Below are 27859 nucleotides of genomic sequence, written 5' to 3'. Positions count from 1 at the left end.
GAAGGTGCTGTACTGGTGGACAGCTTTCTAAATCTCACTTTCTTCAAAGACTTCCTCAGTTGTCTCTCCAGTGGTGACTTCTCCTTCGCTGCTGTCTGACATGCTTGCCCGAGGACAAGATGGGAGAGCAGAGCCCGGCTCTGGGCTGAGATCTATCCTCTGCTTCACTAATACCTGCTGGAGCTGCATGCCCCAGGGCTCGCTTGCCTCCAGGCACAAGTGGTATTTGCTACTCAGGTGCTGTTTCTTTCGTTTCTGTGAACATTTCCTGAGGTATTTGATGTTTTCCCCAAGGAAGCAGAGTTTACATCCAAAGGGATCTGCCAGCAGGAAGCGGGACCACTGCTTCTGGAGCTCTGCTTTCACCTGGGGGGAGAAGAAAACAGCTTGTCCGCTGTGATGTCTTGTGACCACCCTGCAGCCCACTAACCCAAATGCTAGTTGTAAAATGAGAGGAACTGTAGAAGGGGCATTTGAATCCTAAACCTCCCAGAGTACCATGCTGTTACCTTTGTCCAAAGCAGTTATACGAGTTCAAAAGAATACACTCATGCTCTTTAATAAGCAGAGCTAGGCAGTGGGTTCATCCTTCTTGGTGTCATTAATATACTTCACTAAACAGCTGAAAACTCGTTGCATTCTCTTACCTCTCCATTAGCAAAGCAATATAAAACTGCTACAAAGAAACCCTGGAAGAGAAAGACAGCAAGAGGAAAAAGTTAGAGTGTACTGGAATCACCGAAAGCTTTAGTTTAAAGATGGCATTAACATTAAAGCATAAGTATAAACGGTGTTTCTTAATTTTCAGAAAGGAAACTAGTCCCCTGTATTTACTTACTACTGAAGTACCCATTAACTTGCTTTCATATGGTGCCTTAGCAAATGTAGGGCACGTTTGGTGCAGATGCTGAAGAACAGACATTATAAAGTTTGATCTTCCGTATTATCTTCATTTTGCCACCACATCATATTTTTTTTCAAACTATGCTGTTATACCATGACTTCTGCTATTTATAAACATGGTTAAACAAGAAAATGCAGCTTGGGGCCTTATATAAACCCTATGCATGTTGGAATTTACAGATGAGACTACTGAGAGGGATCTCACTTGGGTGGTTTTTCAAACTGAGTAACATATTAAGTGATTAGTGCTTGTTTAAGGCTCAAGCTGTCTTAAGTGTTACGGCTATTCTGTGTTGCCATCTTTCCTTTGAAATCAATTTAAATAAACACCGTTAAAAAACATTAAATCCTAGAGATTAAACTTGTTTTAAATTAATTCCAAAATTACTCTTCCCATTTTCCTCCTCGGTCTGTATTTGATCTCAGATCACAACAGCTTCCATGCATCTCAGCCCAACAGCCTGGCATAGATATGCAGATTGCTTCAGGAAATGCACTTCCTTTGTAAGTACTGTTGACTATCAGTCCCCAGGCAATGTTCACATAGCAAGTAAAAGGTGTAGTAACCACATCTGATACAACTGACATTATTCAATGGCTTTCACACTCCTGCTTTTCCAGAAGTGTTTTTCTCAGACAAAAAAACTTAAAAAGAACCTCATATATATAATATCTTTTATTATAGCTAGCATTAACCAATAGCATTTGGAGCATACTGTTAATTTTCTAGCTATCCTAAAAGGTTTGGAGCCATTAATTCCTTCATGCAGTAAGTATGAAAAAGAAAAGTTTGTCTGCCACAGCAGTGGAAATGGGAGCAGGAGAAATGGCAATCAGAATTGCTTCTTTCATGTATTTTTACTATATTTCATGTTTCACCTGGGTTATGGTTAGCAAGATGTAGGCAATTTTGACATGTTATTTATCAATGTGACTTTTAAGTAATCCTTTCCATCTGAATTACTTCACAGAAATAAAACAAGAAGAAAACCAGAAAAAAACCCACCACCAAACTCAAAATCCTGTGGTCATTAGAGTTTACAATAGATATTTTACTATAGGGATACATTTTAGAATAGAATTATAGAAGACTGAAACCATGGAGAGATGTTCTGATGGATAAATACAAATTTAATAGCTTAAAAAATAGGTTTTTATCCAGAACTGCTTCTGCACCTGGAGATAGTTCTCTTCTTGGGGTAGAAAGTCCATGAAAATGTCTCTAATTGGGTGGGGGGTTTTCATGTTCTGAGTATCAACTCTGTGTTTGGCCCTACAAGCACCACAAGCAGAAAATAGCATCTAAACTACATGGTGCTGTTCAGCCTTCTGACTACTAAGCCCGATGATACCAACTGCCAGAAATGTAGAGACTCAGCAGATTAGGAGAGGACTTTGTGGAAGAGCTGCATTCAATCCAAGTCTGTAAATACCTGTATGAATTTAGTTCACTGCTGCTGCTAGATCAGAACATGCAGTGATGGGCAGAAGCACTGTAAAATCATACCAGAAGGTGGAAAATTCAGCTGATGTTTGATGCTAGTTTTATATCCTGATTTATTTAATGCCATACACGGAACTTCATACTTGGGAATCTTGCCCATGTGCCATCACTTCTATTTTTAAAATGACCACAGTGTAATGGAAAAAGAACCACCAAAGAATTCAGAAATGTTCATTAGCATAATAACCAATGGGAAAGGATGGGTGCATGTGTAAGCCTCAGAATTAATTGTTCTTCAGCTCTATGGACAATAGCAACATGATAAATTACTCATTAAATAACCGGCCTTTATCCACCAGAGACCAGTATTTCTTCCCTGCATGCACCAAGTGAGCAATGATGTTTCAATTGCTCCACTTTCTATAGAGAAGCAGCAGCGTATCTGCAGCAGAACTCCTATTGAGGATTTAATTTTGTGCTGTTTGAAAACACTGGAGTTAAAGCCTCCAGCTGAGCTCCCAGGGGTAATTGTTTTTCTTTAACAAAACAGTTTAACTGCTTTTTAAAACTACTGAGCAGATTTACAGACTAAACAACTGTAATGTGTACACTTTATGTGCTTTTTAGCTAATCCCTTCGCAAATAAGGCTGCAGCTAAAAAAGAGAATCTGCAATAAACATTGTCGAAGATCTTTGGGTAGTTTGAAGAGAAGTTTTGCTTCTGAAGTGTGCTGTGTAGCTGAGCACGTGCATGTTCCTCCAGAAGGAATGAAGTTTGTGTTTTCTAGCAGGGATGGGCAAGCTCACTTCTGTGTCAGCTTTGTACAAGCCAGTAAATTACATTTTCACTTACAATGATTCTTAAAATAACATCGAGTCACTGCAGCCTCTCCAAGTAAGGATATGTCTATCTGAGGAACATGTACTCTAACACCACCTAATCTAACATCTAATTAGATGTCAATTCCTGACCAATCATTGTAACAGAGAGTGTACTACCCTGTAACTTTTGTGTATGAATGTACCGAAGAAGCCCTCATCGCGTGTGCATGGTCTGTGGGAAGGCACCAAGCACCCACCTGAATCAAATGCAGCATCTCTGCTGAATGTGTGGCAATTGGTTTATTGCACACCAGGTAACAAATCCACTTTTAGGATAACACTACCATATTTTGAATGCAGTTTTGGAATTTCTTTTTATCTTGTCACTGTAATAGTGTATTTAGAGACAACTAGACTTTGGAATATAATATTAAATAAGAATGCAGTGTATCTGTGGTATCTATAGGTGGGCCACGTATATATGTGGATCTATGACCCCTAAAACCAATACTTGCAAAATGGTACTTACATGAAATGAGCTCATTGTCAGCTGAATGAAAAGTCTTATATGTCTTGAAAGTCCTTCCACCTGCTCGTCAGTGATGAAAGTAAATACAAATTCATGGATTCCCAATAGTGGAATCAGCACAAGTGTAGATCTTGCCAATCTTAAAAAGAAGATGTTTGATTAGAGTGGGGTTTCAATATCTTCGGTTCAGAAAAAAAAAAAATCAAATATTCAGCTACAAATAAATGATTCCAGAAATACTTCCTCAAATATCAGCAATTTTGTGATTTTGAGGACAAGTTCCCAGAGATGAATTTTGGAGCAGTCTGTACAGAAACGAATCTTGGCTTTGGGCTTAAGTTGAAAAGTTAGAAACTTTAAATCGAACAGAAAGGCCACGATCATCAAGCTTACATTGCTCGGTAACCAAAAAATATTTACATAGCTATATGTGAGCAATCTGTTAACAGGGTTCTGAGGCCTTCCTGCCACTGCTGAGGCTCTGTGTAGCTGCATAGAAGGTTTCTGTGGTACTTTCAGCAGTTGTCTATTTTTAAAAAGCACAATGATTTTTTATGGAAGACCATCTTCTGTAAAGAAGTCTGAGAACGTGTTTGCATGGATGAAAGAAGACAGCGAAAAAGTGAGTCCCGAAAGAGACTTGCATGGTGAGCAACAGCTTGAATCTTAGAAAATACAGCAAAACGGTAAGCAGTAGAAAAGAGAATGGAACACGAAATATGTTAAATGCTGCTGTCTGGGACAATCATCACAGCAATCTGCAGAATATATCTAAGATCTTTTCAACCGTGAATGTTTCAGGGAAATGGAAATATATTTCTTGTTAGGGATTTAATAGGAAGTTAGAAGTGGAATTTCTATCCCCCTGCATACTCCTGTTAGACAATAAAATAGCAAGTCAGGACTGTAGTAATAGATAGAGGTCCACGATGCTTTGATTCAAGATACTCAGTACTGGAAAGAACTGGGATGTAGAAAGCAGTTACCAAATCCTCAGGTTTCCATTTTTAAGTGCAGCTTTCACTGCACCCTCAGCTCCTTGCAGAGCAGCCTGTCTTGGTTGGTCCCAAAAAGTAGGGAGGCCAAAAAGCTGCCCTTTATGCAAAGGCCAACTCCAGGACTTTTCATAAGACATGATGTACCATTGAGACTCTAGCCAGAGAGCTCATACCAGGGCCGACAGGAGTGCAGACTAAGGGTAATATTCTCATTTGGGTTTACAAGAAGAACAGGAACATTCTTGAGTCGGTGTCTGTCAGAAAAGCTAGAGGAGAAATGCTAATGTCACTTAATCTTCTACACCTTTTTCTCTTTGAGGATGTTTAGTCACACACTCAAGGAAAGAAATGTGTCACAGCGGTAGAGGCCATGGGTGTACAATGAGGATACCTGAGAGCAAACATTTTACTGCATTGCAAAGTCCTCGAAAAAACACCCTTAATACCCAGAACACAGTCACAGACCTGCCATTACCTCTCAGATAAGAAAATGTTTCTCCAGATGGCTTTCCTATACCACACTCTGAATCTCTGTTGCGCCTCGTGGTGGTAAGTAAATGTCTGATCTGCCAGGGCAAAAGGCAACCTCCTGATATTGTGAGAGATTAAAAAGGGGGCTAGGACTTTTTTGTTATTCATTACATACCTGTATTTGTAGTCATGAAAGCTCATTTGCTGAGCTTTTAGCTTGGAAATTAGCATCCTGAGAATTTTTAAGAAGATGCCAAAGTTGACCTTTAAAGAAAAGACATATTGGTTACTTACAATAAATGCTATGGCGCTACTCATACAGCTGTGAAATAAATAGAATCAGAGAATACTTTGGGTTGGAAAGGACCTTAAGATCATCCAGTTCCAGCCCCCCCTGCCATGGGCAGGGACACCTCACATTAGACCATGTCACCCAAGGCTCTGTCCAACCTGGCCTTGAACACTGCCAGGCATGGAGCATTCACCACTTCCCTGGGCAACCCATTCCGGTGCCTCACCACCCTTACAGTAAAGGATGTGAAACTGATATTAAACACATGTAAAACCTGTCACTGACTGACCAGTATGCAGTTGTGATTGTAATGTCAGGCAGCTTTTTACTTCCCCCATAAAAGTTACAGACCATAAAACAAGGGCCAGTAGCCACATCCTTCTTGGTAGGTCCAGGTCAGAAATCAGAAACGTGCTTTGATCTAGGAAGTCAGGATAGCCCTGGCACAGCCTGACCAGGGAGGTGCAGGAATCTCCATTCCTGGGACATCTCAGAAGCTGGCTAGACAAACCTGTGGCTGCCCTAATCTGTTGTTACCAGTCATCCTGCTCAGAGTGAGTAGTTGGGTTGGAGACTTCCAGGGGTCAATTTCAACCAATCCTTCTCAGGAGAATGCCCAAAACAGCTCTGGTTGTGCTCTCAGCTACTGCAATGGGATTGCTATGCAGCAAGAAATATGGTTCTCAGCATAACAGAGAATAAAAGAGAAGGTAGAAGTGGGATTCTGTGTTCTGGTCCTTGCTTTAGGGAGCACTTACTCAAGCTGTGTTAGACAAGAAAGCTCCTCACCAGAGTAGTCCTAAGTCCAACTGGTTTTGAAGTTCGGTTTGCTGGCAACTAAGCTCCATCCAGCCACTAGCTCACCATCACCACCTCCCTCTCCAGGGAGGAGACGAAAATTAACTCTATCACAGCCAATACACAACAGACAGGCAGTTAGGTTTAAGAAAGTCATCCCAAGAAGAAGCTGAGCCTGCTCCTCTATGCACATTGCTGGGAAGTGACGATCAAAGGCTACATGCTCAGAATAAATTTAACTGCTGGGGCTATCTGACTCTGAAATAGTACCAAAGCAGATCCCAAAATGTAATAGGAAAGAGCAGGGATTTAAAATTACATTAAAAGGAATAACATGTGTATGTCTATCTATTATTAATATATAAATCTAAGGTGACCTCTCTTTTTGCCAACTTCAATTAGAGGGATATTTGAACAAAAATTGATCCTTTCTGCCACTTTATGTCCACCTCAATATGTCTGTGTATTGGTCTGTAGTAGGAAACGCTATCTTTCTTGTTCCAAACTATTCAGGGGCAAAAATGACACTAATTACAATGAAAAACGAAGGGGCAAAACCAACCAGCTGCACGAGAATATAAGGTACTCTGGACACGCAGCATAGTCCCACCTATCAAAATTGTGTTCATAATCACGTCCTCATGCATTGCTTTGATCATGCTATTTCCACCTCTTTGTTATCCCCACATTTCAGATGTACTTTTTTTTTTTTTTTTTTTTGCATTTGTTTAAGAGAAAAACCTCGTCTCACACTCTTGAAATGCTTCATTTCTTTTCATTAGGTGAATGCTTTCTCCCCATAAGCATCAGCCATTGGGAGTCTATTGCTACTTCTCTGCATCCCTGTTACCGCCGCATCCCTGTTACCGCCAGATCAACCTCTATAGAGAATTTGGAGCTTTCTAGAGATGCTGACCACATGATATGATTCTCCTAAGTAACCTCACTGGAAAAAATAAGGATAAAAATGTGAGAAGGGAAAAAATAAAAGCAGCAAAAGGCTCTATCTTTGATATAGATGGAGCTGTGCAGAATCCACTGCACAGATAAACAGTGTTCTGAGAGGCTGACACTGAAATCTTTTTTGTTTGCAGATAGACAGAAAGGAAGCTAAGCTCATCCGCCCACAGTAATTCATTTACTGCATTTTTTCTGTCTCATCTTTCCTAATCCAGGAATTGGATTATACTTGGAGAAAGGGTCACAAAGGACAACCACACTTAAGCATGATATTAGAAGCAGAATAAATAATTCTTACTGCAATGGAAAACAGCATTGGTCCTCGGATAATCCACCAGATTCCCATGTGTTCATTTGTGCCCCAGCAGCTGAAAAATAATTTCCATAGAAAGCTTAGATAGCCTAAGTATATGCTTTAAAAGGAAGTTAACAAAGTTCTGCTTTTGCAGGTGGCATCCAGGAGAAATGACATAAAACTGGGAAGTTTCACCAACAACTGTAATCGAATTTATTCTGAAGGTCTTCCCACCAGGATGCTGAGAGAGGTTTCCCTAGGCTGCAAACTTCAGAGCTATCTGGCAAACTTACAGGCTATGAATCCACACGAGAACTGTACGTGGCAGCAAACTTTCATACTGGAATTCATCCTACTGAAATTTATCTATCTAAAATTGGAAGCAGGTAGACTATGAATTATGGTCATGGTTCTTGACCTGCTAAAAAAATATGCATAGTTTCCCTGAGGCTGTCTTCTTCCCTCCTGTTCTAACCTCTTTGTCATATGCACACGTTCCTTCTTGCTAATTAACCTGAAACTCTGTAGGATCTTGGTTTGTCATTTATAGTTTATATAGCATCCAACTCTATGAGACTGTGATCGTGATTTGGTTCTTGACGTTGCTTAATAACTGTATTGATGTCCCAAAACACAATTCACTAAGAACCACTAATAAAAAAAGGGGGACAAAAGAAATCATACATAAACCCTAAAGTTTTTGTGATGCCATTAACAGTGTCATCGAAGACCAGAAGACTGGAAAAATGATGCTTACTAGTGCAAGTTACTCCATTATTATTCATTATTCATTTCCTATTATTCATTCATACTGAACACATATCAGTTTTTAGTAAATACCAGGTTTTGACATTATCCTCCATAACAATTTTTTATTTCCAATGGGAATGAATACTAACTAATCTCAAAGTGTGGATGGTCTCCAAGGAAAGCATTGGTCTTCTTTTCTTACCAACAGGATGCTCTCCATGAAGGTTACATTTGTGCTGACAATTTCCTTCATGTAAGTGGATGAACATTGGATGCCACAGCTTTCATTTCAGGTACAGTGAGTGTTCATTCTACTTGCTGATTTATGCATAAGAAGTATTTTTATATAAAATACTAAAGTTAACCTAGAAAGTGTAACAACTATTAAGAGGTGCTGTATAATCTTACATAATCTACTAGTCCATTCTTGTATCAATTACTGTCAGGGGCTTCCAGAAAAATGAAGCCAAGAGAAAGCCAACATTCTAAGGCACATTTTATTTAGTAACCTACCCTGTGTTCTCCAGTTTTGACCTGCTTATTCCCCAAGGGCCCACAAACAGGATAGGAACAACTGAAAAGGAAAGGAGTCAGTTACAGCCAAGCTTTCAGAATGGTTCATACAAAACACAGGTATGTTACAGTACTATGTGTGCAAAGACATCTGCTTTCACTCTTCTACTTAGAACCATACAAAAATTAACCTGATCCTGGCTTTCCCCATTTGTAGATTAAAAAAAAAAAAAAAAAAAAAAAAAAAAAAGAAGAGATTTCAGTGTCTTGTTGAATCTTGTATTTTCAGGCTGAAATGTATGTACATATAATATACATATATCTACACATACACTGCTGGCCTGTCCAAATCTAAATTCCTGACCCTGAGAATCCCAAACAATTTGCACTCGAGGCCTTACCTAAGGCACCAAGTGTTAACATTTTTATTTGTTGAACCTTTTAAGGTTTTCAGTTTAAGTTTTCAGTGGAGGCATGAAAGTCTCTCGAGTTAATGAAAAGAACTAACAAAGGCTTGTTACCCTGGCTTACCTTTCCTGGACCCCATAAAGATAATCCATGGTCCCTATTGCTGCCCCCTCTCCCCCTCCCAGGAGATCATAAGACTGCAGACTGAGCCTCCCCAAGAAATAAAAGATTACTGCACTATTCCAGTCTATAAATACACAGGCACAAGCTTCTATCACAAGCACAAGGCATGAAAGCTATGAAAGGCAGGTGCTTGCCTGGAAGGGGACCAGCAGGGAGATGATCATTATTTATACTTTCGCAGTAGTGAGCAAGTTTCTTAACAGACTTGTCGTGCTGCAGTTTGAACAAGGAATCAAATGATTGGTCTCTATTCCAACAAGCTGGTGATCTAAGCAACAAGTGGATATAGAGAGGTGAGAAGAGAAATCAATGAGATAACACTAACCAGGGTGAAAGACAGTGGTCTTGGTGTGTCAGCAGCTTGTATGCTAGTACAGGCATATTAATATAGCAGAAGGGATCTTTAAAGAGGAATGCAAGAGGGAACAGAGAAATTAAGTTCTTTCTTCATTACAAATTATCTGCCACTGACTCAAAACAGTACCACAGAAACAAGAACTTGGGAATTGTCATGTACTTACCCCACCCTATCACGATGTAGGTCTGTAGCAGTCGCCTTTCAGAGAGTACTACGGTTATCAATAACGTGTGCAGATAAATTCCTTCTACTAATAGCCAAAAATAATTTGCCCCAACAAAGTAATGCATGAAAAACTGGGCAGTCCTGCAAATTATTACAATCTGTGGAAATGAGAGAGCAGGAATCATTGTTAATATATAAAAGCTCTGACAACTCCTGGGTTTCTTTTGTTACTTTAGCAACCACTTTAAAGATATCAGTGGCTGTGCTACAACTGTGGTTTGGTCATGTATCTCAAGACTATCCTTGGTGCTTGGGGGAGGCTGGAGTGCAACAGTTTAAAGGCTTCTTTCTACATTATCAGAGAATTTGAGTAGAGATGACAAGTAGGAGAGAGTTGCCAGGTAGGCTGGGGGATGTGTTCTTTGACATGATCTTTATATCAGAATTTATACTAATGAGCTATTAAATTAATAGCCTCCATTAACATCTTGCAGGTAATTTCCTCTTGACATGAGCAAACCATATTAATACAATATCACACAATTATGACTTATCCTTCTTTAAGATAAATCATAGTGCAAATGAGAGATGCTGTTATTCCATTCTGTAAATAAGTGTAAGAAATTAGAACGTTTTCCTAGCCCAGAAAAGCCTTCAAACTATTTTTGTCTCTCAGTGCTCTTCCACAGCAAATACATTGTTTGATAACACTGTCTTAAAAGCAAGATTTGTGTGCATTGCTTTGTGCACCCTGCTTTGTGCTATGCATACCAAAAGTGAATAAATACTATATGTGAATAAATATTATATGTGCCAAAGAAAAGTATAGATTTCTTCCTATAAAATACTGGCGTAAGTAGTTTTGCTTAATTGTGTGCTTCTAACTATTAATATTAATAACAAATAAATAACTATTAACTTGTTATTACTATACAAGGATTCATATAAAAATCAATCTATTACAATTTAACAAATCAGATTTTTTTTCTTGATTACCTTAAGTTGCATCAGGGAAATTTCACCATTCAAAGCTTGCTGCCATATAGCAAGCGTCCAAAACTAACTGTTATGGCCACTAGCAGTGCACATTTACTATTAGCAACAAACTACCAAATTACCTCTGGACTGAGGTATAATATCCATCCAGTTTCATCGTTTGGTCTTTTGGAGTAAATATTGTAGTATACAGTGTCTTTTATAAGAACTGCCATGGCACGTAAGATAAAAGATGCAAATAAATTCATATGGATGTAGTTTCTTGTGCAGTGGAGTTTTCTGTGGGAGAAAAGATGAAGTATGAATCCTCTGAAATTATTTAAGTTGTAGAAATAAAGAAGTACAGTTGTATTCATATTGTTGCCATCAATCGATTTTGCTTAAGAGCTGCTTTTATAATGCTTATTAGGAAAATACAAGTTATTTCCATAGGCAGTTACGCAATAAATTCAATTACATGAAAAAAAGGATGTGCATACTGGGGTCTGTACTTTTAAAATGCAGGTAAATTTGTACTAACCTGAGTAAAGAAAGTATAAGGAGAGCCAATACAAGTGAGATGAGGGAAAAATAATATCCTATAGTGTACAATAGCTGTAATGTGGTAAGTAATTTATGTTCTTCTTCCTAGAAGCAAAGGAGAAAAATGTGTTATGCAGGCAGGTGAGCAGAGCATGAGCACAGCTCAGCAACCTGAGTTCAACTTCTTTGTGTTGCAAGGTAGCCAGCACAGGTTTCTGCTGCCTGCACCGCCTTGTAAAATCACTGCATGACAGAGGCACTTGCTGGCAGCCTTAGTTTCCTTTTAAATGCTAAGGCGCTCATGGTCTCCCTTCCAGATTGCTCCTGCACAAACACCACTCATCCTCTGATCACAGCTAATCATTGCCGTGATTACATGCGCTAAATGGATCCCGATGGTTCAATAGTTGCAGAGATCAACTCACTTCAACTTTTACACACAAGTGTGTAACCTAGGGGCACACTTACAGAGCAGTTGTATGATTTTGAGAGGCAGCTCTGTCTAGAGTCATTGAAATAGCCTGGCTTCTGTCATGAGTTCAAAGAAAAAAACGAATCTTAATTGTTAAATTAAGAGTTGTCCAGAACAGCTTTGAATGACAAATTAAGAACGGCAAGGAGAAAGGGGGGCACTTACTTTCCACTTGGCTTTATTTACCATTTCTTCTTGCTAAGTTTTTCCATTTAGCTGCTTATGTCTACCTCTTATCTCTTCATATTGCTTTTCTAGGTCAAGAAAAGCTCTGCAGAGGGGATGTAGAGATACAGGATATGTGACTTTCTTAATCCATATCTGGCCTGCAAAGATCTTCTCGGAACCCTTGTCTTTTCCTCATTGATTTTGCTGTTTTCTTTGTGAATTGTCTCACTGCTCGGTGCCAGGGATTTTTAGCTCTGTCTTCCTGCCAGTAGCTGTCTGTAATCAAGTACTACCTGATGCTACAAGTGCTACCTGCATAGCAACAGTGAGCTGTATCTACTGGTACAAACTCTAAGAGAGTGAAAGCACCCAGGGAGAGCAGTGTGGGTGCAGGAGATTCCCATAGCACAGCCATTAGTCACTGCTCCATGAAATCATTCAAACAGGCATCAACCTAATAAAAAGCATGAGTTATCATCTTGGCTGTGACAGTTCTGCAACACCAAAGCAAATGAAGTCAAGACAGTTCCTCCCATGCGTGCAGACGCCAGCTCCAAGTTATCTCTGAGATCCTGGGGCTTTCCCCTAAATATAACAAACAGGTACAAGACCACATGTAGTGATGGCAGGAAAGCTGGTTAAAGCTTTCAGCTTAATTGTCTGCTGCCACACAAGATGAATTAATGAGTCTCCTACCCACAAATTCATGATCCAGAATGGTCAACAAACCATGGAAAACTCTCAGTACTTAGGAATATTTATCGGACTTGTATAAATAAACTGCAAGCCTGGAAGATCATGTACTCACTATATAAAGAGTTTAGTAAAACCTTAGTAGTACACAAAGATCCTGAACAGCATTTAGCAAAGTACTTAATGTTACTTAATAAAGTGATAAATGGCAATAGTGTTCACCCAATGAAGTACTTTGGAAGCTGCAGGGAATGAAGTTGTCTGGCCTTTGCAAACCACAGCAATGTGGGGCTGATGCTGTGATGTTTTGAGTTTAAGTTATTTGCTTGTCAAGTAGCACCTTTCCTAGTTTTATTAGGAGAAATCCAGCACATTTGGATGCTGATCTCTCAAGAGAAAATGAATTGTGGAATCTAAAGCAGAAATCCCCCTCCTTAATCTTTCCTCCTCCACTTCTTCTAAATAAAATAACAGGTTTCCATTTGGTTATCTAAATGCAATCTGAGCATCTTTTGCAGGTATTCAGTAGAAACGTTTTATCAGTTAATCAAGAAGGGATTGAGAAGATTGAAGTATTAAACCATCAAATAAAACATACTTACGTGGGTTTTGAAATGATTTTCCTCAGAACATTCTGAGCTATCACGCCAAATGTCTGTGGAGTTTTCCTTTGTTTGCCAAGTGCCTCCATCCAAGCAGACTCTGTATGCATTTCCTACACTTCCTGAAAGTAAACAGAGGTTTAGCCTGAAAGGTCAAAATTAAGACTTCACTTTCACACACTTCTTAAAGATTTCTCTCTTACACCACAGCAATAAGCATCACCCTACCCAAAAAAAGAATAAAACCCACTTTTCTTTAGTCTTTGCAATACATTTTTCTGTATTTACATAGGACAAAGTGGGAGCATAATCTAGCAGAAACAAGTTCCCACAACAGACCTGCTATTTATAAAAAGCACATAGTTACTGCATCCAGAAGAAAAGCCTGTATCTCACTTGATTCCCTCATTACGCTCCTAAGTTCCATCAGGTGTGGGTAGCACATTGCCTGAGCTGTGCAGTCCAAATTGTAGGAGGAAAACTATGGTTTGATGAGGGAATGATTTTTCTTTCTCTAAGACACTTGTGCCTGGTGTTTTATCGATGTGCTTTGTGGCCTGATCAGCAGGTGGTGTGAAGCTTTCTTGGTTTTCACTGCATTGCACTCATTTAGACTAATTAAGAACTTGCCCATACCCTCAGAAGGATGGGGTGGGGACCCTGGTTGATGGTTTGATGTTTCCTCAACATCTGCCTTTTGTTTCTCATCAGAGCTGGGCTTTTTCATTTCACCTTTTTCATCAAGGTTGCAGTAGCAGCTAAAATGTTTTGTTTGGCTCGGGGTAACTGGACCTGAAGGAGTTGCTTTGGATGTACAGTTTGCTGTGATAGAGCAGGAGTTCTGTGTGGAGACTAAAAATGAGACTAGCAATAGAAATGGGGACCGCAGTCCCTCAAGACCTTTAGGACAGACAGCTGGGCTGTCTCTAATGCCTCTTCTCCTAAGGTGCTATAGTATGGATGATAATGCTAGATGATGTGGTATCACAGCAGCCCAGTTGTGTTCTCCATTGTGAACACAATTATAAGCTTTAACTTGGTGCAATGTCTTACATGTTCCTTTTGTAGAAATGTAGCCAGAAAAGAGAAGCAAAGAGTCTCTGTTACATGGAGGTAAGGAAGCTGCTTTCATTTTATTATGAAGAGCTCAATTTGTTCTAAATGTTTGGCAGGAGCAGCTGCTTGGGAGGTTAGGTAGAAGCCGGGTCTCTTTCTATTTGGCAGCAAAAATGAGGACAAATTATGATGCTACAGAACCAATCATGCTTGGACAAGGCTGGAAAAAGCTAAGATAAGCAGCCTGTAGTAGTCTCCCATAAACTAAAGAACACAGACACAAGTTATCCTTCCAAGTGATATCAGAAATGCAGTTAAGAAAACCACAGAAAGGCTTTAGCAGGCTTCAGAAATGCTTGGCTGCAGAGGTAAAGAATGTTCCTTCATTTCTTTATAATAAAGGGAACGTTGTTTGATTGTAGACAGTTTTGCTCCCACAGATGTTGCTTGTTTTCCCTTCCTGAGAGCCTTCCTGCTCCGCTCCCCCCAGGAAAAGGCTGCTTGGAAAGCTTGTTTTATCACCACATCATTCCCTGGTGGTGCAGCTTTGTTCTCCTGCAGGGCTGACTGCTTGGGCTGCAGCTTTGGGTATTCCAGTTTTCTGGGAGAGAGTTTCATGTTTGGGGTCAGTGGGAACCCCAGCAGCTAAATCTAAAAAGCTGAACCCCCAGGCTGTTACCGCCACTAAAGGCCTGGCAGTACTGTTCCATGATCTTGGAAATGTTGCTTTAGAGCACACAATATGGAGCTGTAACAAGCAGAGATGGAGGAAAAAGAGTACACAATTAAACATCAACAACAATTTTGTGCCTCAGATCAGACAAGAGGTGGAAAAGAAGCGAGACAAGAAAGCCCTTGGACACCTCAAAGGACACTGGAACAAGAGACACAAGCACCGTCTGTCCTTCAGCTGGATTCCTGGCATAAACTCGAAGAGAAGTTACCCCTTTCACGTTACCATTTTCCAGCCACGGCAAATACGAAGGACAAGGAACAGAGACGTTTCCTGGGGGTGAGTAAGGCCAGCAGACAAATTGATCAAATGTCCCATTACAATATATTCCTGGGGAGAGAAGCAAATAGAGGTTTTACATGAAGTTGTTCAGACAACGGACCGTCATTATAACCATTGCATACTGTTCTAGGTAACCTGCAAGCTCCTCCAGGGTATTTACAAGGTATAGCAGATACGCTTTGTGCGTTCACTGTGCAATGCTCAGTGCACAGTGCAGAAATGGCTGCTGCCCTTCTTCCCTGGATCTACAGGAGAGCAGCATCTTTTACATGCTTCGTTATGAGATAAGGGTATTGCTCAAAGTCATCCTGAGGCCTCTTGTCCAAATATAACAGACAACTTCCAGCTGTGCTTTGTACATGTCACAGACTTTTTGCTGGTAAATGGAAGATATTTCACCTTCCATGAGCCCTGTGATACTGATTCTCAGCTCAGGCTACTGCCAGCATCTTAGAATCGTAAAATCCCAGACTGGTTTGGGTTGAAGGGACCTTCAAGCTCATCCAGTTCCAACCCCTGCCATGGGCAGGGACACCTTCCACTGGAGCAGCTTGCTCCAAGCCCCTGTGTCCAACCTGGCCTTGAACACTGCCAGGGATGGGGCAGCCACAGCTTCTCTGGGCACCCTGTGCCAGCGCCTCAGCAATGAAGGAAATTTTCTTACCCTAGAAAAATTTTCTTTCACGCTGTTCCAGTGTCTCGTTTTCAGCAACTCTTAATTCAGTTGAAAGAAGAGAAAGCCTGTTCTTGAATGGGATCACTGGAAAGAGTTTTGTTAACTCACAGCGTGTGTCTTTCATTTTGCTTTTCAAAAACCTTTGAAAGTGAGGGATTTCAGTATTTTCGGGAAAGTTTAAGGAACTTTAAAACATAAGATGATACATAATTTCTGCTTGAAATTATGCTTGAAAACCTCTCTCTTTTTTTGCTTTTGGTTTTCTTCAGCAGTTTTAAATTCCTAGGCCAATGCTTTGGGCTGATTTCCAACTTTTAAATGCATTTTGAGTGATGAAAAATACACACATTGATCTTAGGCCGTACGTTCTGGCCAAGAAAGTTGCACACTGGTGCAACTGCCATTAGCAAAGTGAGTCATAGACTCAGAGAATAGTTTGGGTTGGAAAGGACCTTAAGATCATCCAGTTCCAACCCCCCTGCCTCATACTAGACGGTGTCAGAGCTCACAAATCATCCTGGAGTCTCCCTGTGCAGTTAATTAGGTGAGAGAGCCACCAAGCAAGATGACCATGAGTGCATCACTTGCACACGGGAGCAGAGACCTGCCCATAGTCATTAGGAACATAGAGGACAGTTTTACTCTTAAACCTTTCCTTGGTGACTGCAGTCACCTTGTTCCCAGCTAATTGAACTTCTCCAGCTACTCCAACTGAGCCATCCTTTCTTGAAGATGGTAAGAAGAGTTTATATTCTTAAGAACGAAATAATCACAGATCAGAAGATCCCTTTTTGCCAAACAGCATAAAACTCAGAGCACTTGGCCAAATCTGTGGACTCAGTTCTTCCCTCCGCCACATTTCAGGAGAAGACATTGCCCTCTTCAGCCAAGAATCCAAAAGCCGTGGAGGCAGGAATAAAAATAATGGGCTTTAAGTTAATGGATGCAAGTGCCAGGTGAACATGGGGCAACCTGGTCTCTGTGTCTCAGCTGATTAATCTAATGACTGTATTACAAAATGCATCAGTGGTCCTGTGAGAAGAGACCAGCTCCACAGCTGCCTTGACTGGGCAGAAACCAGACTCTGTCTTGCCTCGTGTGTTTTTGGTTCTTGTCTGCCATGGCTCAGTTTCTAGAGTATAGAAATGGACGATGTCTTCTCTTCTCTGGATGGTCTGTTCTCCTGTGGTTAGCATAATTTCCAGGAACATGGGTTTGACTTCCTTCAGGCTGAAAAGGGAAGTGAAAAGTGGACTCCTTAATCCGAAGTGAATGGCTCTTACTGATTATAAGTGGCAGCTACCTCTTGACCAGGCACTCAATGCCTCACCACAGTGGAGGCTCAGCACCAGCAGTTCAGTGGTTCATTTCTGTATATGATCTGCTTTTATATATAAGAACCTAATATGTATAATTCTAATACATGATTCTATTCTATGATTCTAAGTTTCAGGACCAAGAGAGCCATTAACTTCGTGGTTGCATATTTGCATCTGTCATTACAGCTGATTGTTCTACATTTAGAACTTACAGACGCACACTTCTGCAAAGCAGGTAAAGGAAGATCTGCGTATTAACCAATGCTACTGAACATGGTGCTTTTTTGTGCTGTTTGTTTCCTTACCAGTATCTACAGTCGATTCCTGCAGCATTTGCAAGCATTCTTGTTTATATTTATTCCATCCAGTAGTGGTTTTTTCCAGCAGAGATGCTTTTGCCTGTGAGTGAAAATACTGAATGTGAGGAAAATCAATCATAACCCTGCGGTCTTTTAATGGTTCTTTCCATTATAAGAAATTAAAGAGGAGATGAGAGGGGAACAGAGGAATGGCAGGCAAGCAGGGATGTAACGACAGATCCCTTCCTTCTCCAGGAAGCTATTAGTGAAATTTCTTCAGCTGCTGTCTTTGCCTGAGTGACAAATACTTTGCCATGGTGCTAGTATTACCACAGAAATCTATTCAACTTGTGTAAAATCCCTTGTAAATATATTTGATTGCTAGGACCTGTGAGGGTGCATCAAAACCATGGGCGTTTCAGTCCTCCACTGCAGAAGATACATGTGTATCTTCCCAGATTTGACAGTCTTTCCAGGCTTTTTACTGTCAGTTTATGCCAAGGTCAGCCAGTAGGTCTCATGTATTCATGTTTCTGCTAGATTAATTTAGAACCCAATGACAATTTTGAGGGCTGTTTATTTTGGGGGTATTTTTAAGATCATCAAGCACTCCTGGTTCAATATCACAGGAAAAAAATGAGTAAGGGAGTAGTGCATAAGGAATACTCTTTAGCTACTGACACCTTTTGTCTGGTGCATTCTGTATCCTGCCCAGCACTTCAAATACCATTTCTTTCTCCAGCAGCTGCAACTGTGCCATTGGCATTTTTTTCTTCTTACACAATTGTAAGTCTTAGTTTCACTTGCCCATCTGCACCAATTATGTTGCCTTTTTTGCCTGGACAAGGAACAGTTTTGCTGTCCTCGTGTGTCCATAGGGAAGAAGGGGTTTTGCCCTCAAGTTTTCTCACAAAATGAAATGGAGTACTTTTTTTTTTTACCCATGCCAAAACTGTCTCCATATAAAGCATCTCACACAAATGGATTTTTATGTCCTGAGCTTTTGTAGGTACGTTTGTTTTCTATTTTTTGTTGTTGCTGTTTAGATATTTTCAAAGCTGATTTTGCTTAGGCCTTGCTGTTACGTTGACAACCCAGAAGAGATCAAGAACTCATTTACATTTTGAAAACTAAATTTCTAGAGACAATGTGATCAGGAACAATGGCGTTGATGTGATCTGCTTAGAGAAAATAGAAATGAAAGTGCTTCAAGAGAGATTTCCCTTTTACTAGCACAGCCTTGAAGACAAGTTCAGCTTTGGATTCAGTTTAATGACAGCAGATTCTGTGGAGTCCCTCTGGTGTCTGGAAATCAACCTTGTAATTACAACACCTGACTGCTCCTCTTGGCTGCTCCTACACTGCGAGCTCCTGGCTTCTTGCTCTGGCTCTTTCTCTTTAACTGCTCACCCTCTGCTGTGTTCTGGAAGCTTCTGTCCCCAAACACATTTAGGTGCTTCTATGAGCAAGAACAATCCACTCTAACTCCACAGAGTCCTACTGGTCCTGTCACCCACTGTCATCTTTTCCAGGTGAAGACAGGCTGAGAACACAAATGAAGCCAACAAAGTGTGTTGGTGTCTAAATGGGCACTTGCTCTGATGGACAAATTCTAGCAGGTAATATGGGTGAGGGTTGCTGCATTTATAAGATATGGATGGCACTATGGCTGCAGAAACACAGAGGTTGAGGGGATTGTTACTGGTGTGAAAAAGAGAATGAGAAAAAAGGCTTAGGAGCCCTGCTTTGAAATACTCACTTTGAGTCATTCCATTTGCACTGGTAACAGAGAAGCAGAAAGGAAAGAGACCTAGATGTTATTAGCATTGAAGGAGTGGGATCACGGATGTAGATCAACAGTTGCTAGCACAGGAGAGAGAATTAAATATGTCTCCAGTATAAATCTCCACTGATAAAATGACTCCTAATACATCCTGAATCTACTCTACTGTTAAAAAAAGTCCCAGCTATAGACATTTTAATAATGATTTTATATATAGTGACTGATGTGTTTACAATGTGATGGACATCTGTGGCATACACCTTATCTGTGTGAGGGTTGCAATTGTCCCAAGAGGACTCTCATATTTTAACTTGCTCTCAGGAAACATCCCTCTTTCTGACACATCTTTATCACACAACACTCTGGCTGCAGAGGCCTGTAAGAGGGCCATAGCTAATAATTACATCTTAGGAAAGGAATGGCTTAAAATAGAAGAGTTAAATGCAAAATTGCTTGGTGACATGTTAGATTTGGGCTGTTGAAGAAATGCCCAACTAGGAGCAAAGCAGTAGAGAAAGGATGATGGTAGCTGCTGCTTGAAGTTCAATGTCATCGTGATGACTTGATCATTATTTATCCAGGGAAAAGAACATTGGTCTAAGCAGACTCTGTGTAATATGCCAGCTGGTCTGAAATCAGAGCTTTGAGAGGCAGGCAAGTAGTCAAAGAACACTGTGACTGTAAGTCACCAACCATGAAAAATTCACTACTCATTGAAAATGTTACTAAGTGTAATGACCACATTCTGTAGAGCAGACTAAAAATAAGATTTCTAAAAAGCAACAATCCTTATACCAAAGGATGCTTTTTAGCTCTCCAGGGAAAAGCGGACTAGACCCTTTTTGGAAATTACCTTTCACATATGTGGTTGTTCTGAGCTTGCCTGAGCTTTGTGATATGCTAAGGGCTGAGATAAATAACCAGGACAGTGTCATGGCTGTGAACTTTACCTGTATCTTTTTCTTTGAACATGTGTTTGTTGGAAAAATAAATAAAATCATACTTCCTTTTAAAACAAGCACAGAGAACGCTATTAGCTGATACATGAGGCCACCATTTCATGCATGTTTTTGCTATGTAGAATGTTGCCTGCCCAATACTCTGCTTTTAGTCTCTCAGCTCATTTCCAGACACCCTACTTCAAATTCCAGGGGCTAGAAAGACTATAATTATTCTTCCTCTGATGGGCTTGCAAGATAAGGAGAGAATATTTACAGCAGCCATGAGAAAGGAATGCATGTTTCCAAAATAAAAAGTGCCTTGACATTTCCCTCATGTAGGCCTCAAAGAGCTGGGAGCTAGGGAAGACTCTTCAGACACTCCTGGGTCAATGAACCTCATCTGAAGAGGCAAAGACATTGGAGATGACGCATTTTAGAACGACTGCTTGATTTAAGGGATAACACTTCAGTATTTAATAAACAAATGCGTTAAACAGCCACAGAAATACAAGGAAAGCCTCCCAGCAGCTACCTGCTTGTTTCGTTCCATTCCTGGAGGCAAGGTTGACACACAGTCATGATGAAGCTCAACAAGAGTAAGGAGCAGTTCAGGTAAAAATGACAGTTTCACATCCCTTTCTTAGGTAATTGCTGGTTTCTGCAAAGCTGCAGTTAGCCAGTGCCCAGTCACTAATGATGTAAATACCTGTGAGCTGCTTTAAGACTTGCTGATGAAAAATCAAGTCAAGTTATATAAAATCAGAGCTGCATCTGACGAAATCATTAAGAGCTGTCAGCTGACCTTCAAAGTTAATTTGAAATATAGGAAGAAGAGCATATAAAATGATTTCTATTATTAACAAATGGCAGATGATTGGAAATTAACAGGGGAGCAAACTATGACCAGGGCCATTTAAATCACAGGGAAACATGAACCTCTCTGCAGAGCATGCACTGTGATAGACCTAATGCAGCATGTTATTCCTAGAAGCTGCAGGTGGAGGATGTATATAAATTCAGGAGAACTTCTGTTTACTTGTAGAAATGAAGTTACACAAGCCACCTGCAGGCAGTGTTGCAGGACAGGAGACTCATCGTTTCTGGAGCTGGACATACAACGGAGGACCTTGAAAAGGATTACAGGACAGTACTCCTGTATTGAGTAGTATTTGTCCCCAGTGCAGCCCTGGCTCAATAGTATGACCAATTCTGATGATCGTACCTTGAAAGAGATGGTGATAAATTTGCAAGCTGTAACCAAAATGCTAGAGTGGTCCAGATCGTTAAACTAAATAACTAAGAAATCCCCATAGATTTATATCAAAGAAATGATATACGTATCCAACAGCAAACCATGATGACTTGAATGTCAGCAACTTCTGAACTGATCATCAGCTACTTACACAGGAATCACCAGAATTAGCTAAAAAGAGACAAGCTTGCTGTTTGTATGTGACTGTTCAGCACAGAGTGATCTCTGGAGAAAATCTTTAAGGACATATATATAGAATAAGCAGTGTCTTGGAATGAGGAAGAGGAGCTTTCTTACCCCTCTTGGCTTGAAAAGGATTACTGCAGGTGCTCCAGACAGCAGATGTCAGTGTTTTCTGTTAAGGCTTTTCTGCATTAAGTGCACTAGAACACCGTTCACTGCCCAGTGAGAAGGCAAACTGTGTGAGCTGGGAATAAAGCAGTAGCCTTAAGAGGGAAGAGGAAATAAGAAAGTTGGAAACCTTGATGCCATTATGTCTGTTTAACTAAGTGAAAAGGATATAATCAAAGAGACAGGCTTGCCTCTGTATCTTACACCTATGTTGCTATTATTCTTCAGAGAGGGGTGCGAGTTGTCCCAGAAAGAGGAGGGTTTGCAGTGTAGGCCAGTATGAGGAGCACAGAAATCACTGCTGAGTTCATGGGGGCTTTTCCTGCTTTGGCTACATGTGGGAGAAGGCCCTGTTCTGTGGGTATGTTCTGGGAAGAACAGGTAAATTGCTCTCTGCATCTCACATGAGTCCGTGATTACAGATCCCAGTGAGGTTTTATTATGATCCAAGTTTTGGGCTACTCAGTGCTGTAAAAATTTAGATACAATGCATGCTTAGCAGTAGAAATACAAGTCTTCAGATGGATTTACCATGATCTTAAGCAGCAGCAACATGTAGCTCAGCATGGCTTTTGATCTCAGTTTTACGTTTCACCCGTTCATCCACAAGCGTTTGAACAGGCCTCCTGATTCAGAAGCTATTAAACTCCAGTGTCCAAGGCAGAAGCTCAGAAAGCCTGTGACCTGGACATTTCCTCACTTCAAGCTATCTGAAGTTTCACTGGTAGCAGATGAACTGCCTGGCACACTGCTCACACAGGAGTTCACCTATCCTGAAATGTAATCCAGCTTCTCTGGAAGGGTCTTTCAATTCATTTGGTCTGCTCAGAGCCCACAGATTACACCAAGATGACACCACTGTTTATGTTAGATGCAGCAGAAAACACAGCCTGAAGCTCGCAAGTAGGAAATGGATTATAATAATAGACCTCCAAGGTTGCAAACAGACTGGTTTAAATTTATTTTTTTCATGACTGACTGCACCATAATCAGGATTTTACCTTTTAAATTTCTTATACTAAGTTGATAGTGAAATTGTTTCTGTTTATTCAGACTATGCTGTCACGGACAGGAAAAAAAATGAATTTATTTAGGTATAAACTAGAAATAAGAATTTAATTATTTACGTATTATTTCAGCTGTGATCCTGGTTTATTCTGATTGACACTTTTCACATCTATATAGATTTTTGTTGGAAAATCTGGATATGGTGATTTAAGGTGTTTCTTTAAATTTTTCTATCTCATTAAATACAATAGAAAGCAACAGAACAAACAAGTTACAGTAATCCCTAAGACAAAGTAATTGACTGTGATTTACAGTCTTGTGAAGTTTTGACTTCACAGAAGTAATTGGGAGATTTTCCGTTAGCATTGATGGAACCAGTGTTTTGGTAGAGATGTCCTACCAATTTAAGGTGTCTCGCAAACCGGAGAGTTGTTTCAGCTCTACATTCATTAAAGCAAGAGAAGGTCCAGATCTGAATTACACAAAAGCATTAGGAACATTTTATGTTAAAAACACCCAGAAGATGTGTCTCCTGGTAAATTTTTCTTCATAAAAAAATAGGAACACAATTACAGTCTTTACAGCATGTACACATGCAAAACCATTTCCTTAGTAATCCAGCTAAAGGGAGGACAAGTGAGTAGAAATACCTTATTGCTGTACCCTAAATCTATGTAGGAATTTTATTCAGATGAATTGAAATGTAATACACCTTGGTAATTATTTCTTAAATTTATTGAATACCATGGCTGATATTATTAAATAATAATAATTAAAAGCATACATGAAAATTCCCTTAAAGTGAATTAGATAAAGATATTTTGTCATTAAATACCTAAAACTCTTCCAAATCATAATACATTATAGACAAAGAAGTAAGCTTTCAGATTTTTTTAACAGATTTAGAAAAAAGAGAAATGAATAGTTCAATAGATCTCTACAAGAATAAAAATAGAAACTGCATACAGATTTCCTAGCCTTTTGTAAGAAGCTGAGGTGCAGAATGAAACCAATAACACCAGATAAAAGACAATGACAGAAACAAAGCAAAGTTGTTTTCAGAACAGAGAAAAACCAGTAAAAAATAAACGTTATTCACAAGAGTGTTAATATTTGGTAAGAAAATGGGAAAATAAGTATAATTCAGTACTGATCAATAGTGCTAGGAAAAGAGATTGTATAAATAGACGTAAACACAATTTATTCCCTGTATGAATGAGTATTAATAGAAGAAAATTGGAATAAATGACCTCGAGTGAATTCTAATACAAAACTCTATCGCTTCTCAATTAACACTTCTCGTGATTAATTTTTAATACATATAAATTGCTGCCAGAACTACTTTTGAAACGAACATGCTGTTTGTGAAGGTTAAAATGTTATGTGATAGGAATCCATTTTCATACAGTCCATTATTAATCCGTGAATTAGCTTACCTGTTTCACTAGAAACAATATCATGACAGAACTGGCAGGTGCAGGAGATATGCTGGACCAGAGTCCCATGCTGGAACAGAGACCAAAAAGTGTCACCATACCCATTCTGATAAATTCGTCCCCAATATGCTGCTATTTCAGTCTACTATCGATCAATTATATCACCCTGTCCCATGGAAAAAAAGAAGTCAAAATATCTTCTTTTATGAGTATAACTGTTTCATGAATCTTCTCACAAATAAGAGAGGAAGTTACTGCAGTGTCTGAGGCTTGCTCGGCTCCAACTGAGTTTTGTTTTTTCTGATTAAAGGCAGAGAAAATTTACTCTAAACCCCACAGAAAGTCTGCTTACTGTAGCTTGTCCTTTAGCCAATAAGAAGTCAGAAAACTATTAAAACATTAAAGGGCTGATCCTGTTCCCCTGAAACTCCATGGGAATTTTGCCAGGGGTTTTGCAAGAATGCAATCCAGCTCCATAAATACACATATATATTTATACACACCTCATGAAACCATTGAAATATGGCCTAGAACACAGAAAAACTTCATGTAGGAAGCTTGCTTTGCAGGAATCAGCTCAATAATAGTGGGGTTTACCCTTTCTGAGCATATTTTGTGAAATATGCACTATCAGTGCAGGATCAGGGAGGATCTAAATGTACAAAAAGTGATGTTACCAGTGCTTATTTTGTATTACCACAATTCTTGAGACATTCCCCTTTTTTTTTTTTTTCACATTTTCAGCTGTGGGGTTGGAGAAACTGCCCATGAATCCCAGCTTTAATTTTTCAAAGATTGTTTTCAACTTTTCTAGTTGCAGAGAAAAGCTTGACAGCATTAAGAACTCTATGCACTGTGTAGGCTCAGCGACCCAAACCATTTATAGTATAACAGTTTTAGAGTCAAGCTTATGATTGTCCTACTTTGAATTGGCAATCTGGAGAGTCGAGATGTTGCCTCCTCCATTTCCAAAAGAAGTGAAACTTGCAGCTCTGCATGCCCTTACCAGAACTCAGGAGCATCCAGAGCAGATGAGATGGAGATCAGGCAGAGGTACAGCACTAGGACTTGTGGAGGCGATCGGTAGTTCAGTTTTGAATACCAAGCATAGGCTAAACCTAAACAGTGTGGCAGATAGATACAGCCTGCAGCACACTCCACCAGCAGTGTGACCTGAGTCTCTACACACATGCCCAAACTTTCTTCTTCTTCTGGAGGAATCCAGGAGGTGGAAAGGCATAATATATACCCATGTCTCATCTTTACATAAAGTCTGCATGTAATAAAAAGGAGTACTTGGACATGGATATGGAAGTGCCATGGGAACCAGGATTTCAGGGTAGGAATGCGTTCAGCCCAGTCTAAAAGCCTGGCAGTCCAGTCTAGTGGCCTGGCACTGGCCACTCTGTGCCGCTGTGCCTCCTGACTAGACGTGTCAATACACATATCCCACCCTGACACACCAAAGGGCAACTCTGCGGATCAGGGAGAGGCACTTCAAAGCCCCCATAGTAACTCCTCATCTGTGTATTGCTATGAATATAGCCCTATGTGATTACCCCTGGGAACAGAAACATAGATAAGTGCTTAATCCTTAGAAGGACTTTACTTACTCCCTCCTTCCTTCCCACCCATCCTGTTCTCAGACGTACTGGGCAGTTTGTAATGCTGTCCAATTCACAGAGGCTTCAAGTGGAGTTCCCAAGTGCTACATCCTCGTGAAAATACAATTACACAAAGCTGTAGTTAAAAATAACTGCTGGCTCAATCTACAGTCTGCTTCTTGGGTTGTGAGATTTGCTGTGCCTTTTTAGTCCAGATACCTGCTTGGGTTTCACTCTGTTGCTGGCCAGCTCTTCAAGCTGAGATCTTCATAAGTCTAAAGCAGGCACTTATCTTATTTCTTTGAGTTTCATGCTGGGACTTGTCTAGCCACAAGCTTCTCCAACCCTGACATCTTATGGTAGAGAGTTGTCTTAAAAATCAGAATGATTTTCATGAAAGATACGTACACTACTTCAGTGTCTGTCCTGTGGTATCACTCTCCTTTAGGCATGAGTTTTGACCTTACAGTCGTAAAATGATGGCTTGGCTTCGTGAGCGAAGATTTGAGAAGGGCTTACACACTTACTACAAGCACGATGACTAAGGGCAAGTGGAATAGGCAAATCTCGTTGGAAAAAAGGCTGCATAGGCAATCAGGAAGATTCCGAACAGGACTGTCATCTCCAGGGCCAAGCTCGAGTGACCAACGTCGCAACAGCACAACACCAAGCTTCTAGGCAGGATTCTGACTTAGAGGCGTTCAGTCATAAGCCCACAGATGGTAGCCTCGTGCCAGTGGCTCCTCAGCCAAGCGCACGCACCAGGGGTCTGAACCTGCGGTTCCTCTCATACTGAGCAGGATTACTATTCCAGCAACACACCATCAGTAGGGTAAAACTAACCTGTCCCACAACGGTAGCGAAGACAAGCCATCCTCATAGGAGAAGGAAAACTCCTAACTTCAAACCCGGGCTGATGGAGCTCGTCTAGCCTTGTAAGGTCTTCCATCTAAGAGAAGGACACTCTTAACAAAACCTATGACCTGAGGACTCTGCTGTCACTGTCCCAGCTATCTAGGCCGTGGCAGATAAACCTTAGGTGTAAAGAGTGGGGACAGTTCTGCGCACACTGTGCCTCACCTAAAAAATCCATTGCTCAGGCAGGAAGGGTTTACTCACACTTGCAAAGCCCTGTAGCAACAGGCGAGGGTCGAAACGGCAGGTGACAAGGTGGATTGGAAGCTGCAGGTCCACCCTTGCCTGCGGGTGGTTCAGGACATTGGTAAAATGAAGCAGTCATTTACTAACACTCCTGGTCTTTCTGGTTCTTTGCATCATTTACTTGCATTGTCAAACAGGCAAGAAAAACAACATACATAACATGTCAAGGTGAGAAATATTTCTTAGATGAAGGGAAAAATAAAAGCTATTTCCGAGACAGCAGGTGGGTAGACAAAATAATCATGATTCAGCTTTTTCTCTGCTGTTTCACTTAAGTTGATTGAAAGTTCTATTACATGTTCATGGAGGCAGACTGGACAGTGCCTAGAAGCCCATCAATAGGAAAGTCGTGTAGTTTGTGGCTTTCATTTGTCACTGGTGGAACTTTGAACAGATGCAGTCATCATCACTTGACTCATCACTTTGTCTCCTTAATACATGTAAGATTCACATGTATTCAATTAAGTCAGCATTCAGTGTAACAGGAGCATTTGGATCCCCAGGATTTTATTTCTTAGCTGAGAAATGGAGAAGTTCCATCAGCGTGACTTCACCTGGTGATCGAGGTAAATGTGCTGTTTGTATAAATATTCTTTAAATATTTATAAAATATCTA

The 27859-nt window shown here is 40.3% G+C and overlaps 1 protein-coding gene across 1 annotated transcript; it reads right to left on the bottom strand.

Moving 5' to 3' along the window:
* Positions 1-27: 27 nt before the first annotated feature.
* GLP2R (glucagon like peptide 2 receptor) lies at positions 28-24583 on the bottom strand (the record flags this gene model as incomplete). The annotated part of the gene is made up of 13 exons (XM_080629592.1): positions 28-366; positions 648-689; positions 3699-3837; positions 5343-5431; positions 7516-7585; positions 8776-8836; positions 9888-10047; positions 11008-11164; positions 11406-11512; positions 13343-13464; positions 15357-15461; positions 17714-17807; positions 24479-24583. The coding sequence occupies 13 exons, from the start codon at positions 24581-24583 to the stop codon at positions 28-30; spliced, it is 1590 nt and encodes a 529-aa protein (XP_080485718.1).
* Between the last annotated feature and the right edge of the window lie 3276 nt (positions 24584-27859).

Source organism: Psittacula echo (genome assembly GCF_963264785.1).
Source record: "Psittacula echo genome assembly, chromosome: 14".
Classification (NCBI taxonomy): domain Eukaryota; kingdom Metazoa; phylum Chordata; class Aves; order Psittaciformes; family Psittacidae; genus Psittacula; species Psittacula echo.
The sequence above is the reverse complement of the archived record's forward strand: the minus strand, read 5'-3'. Positions and strand labels throughout refer to the sequence as shown.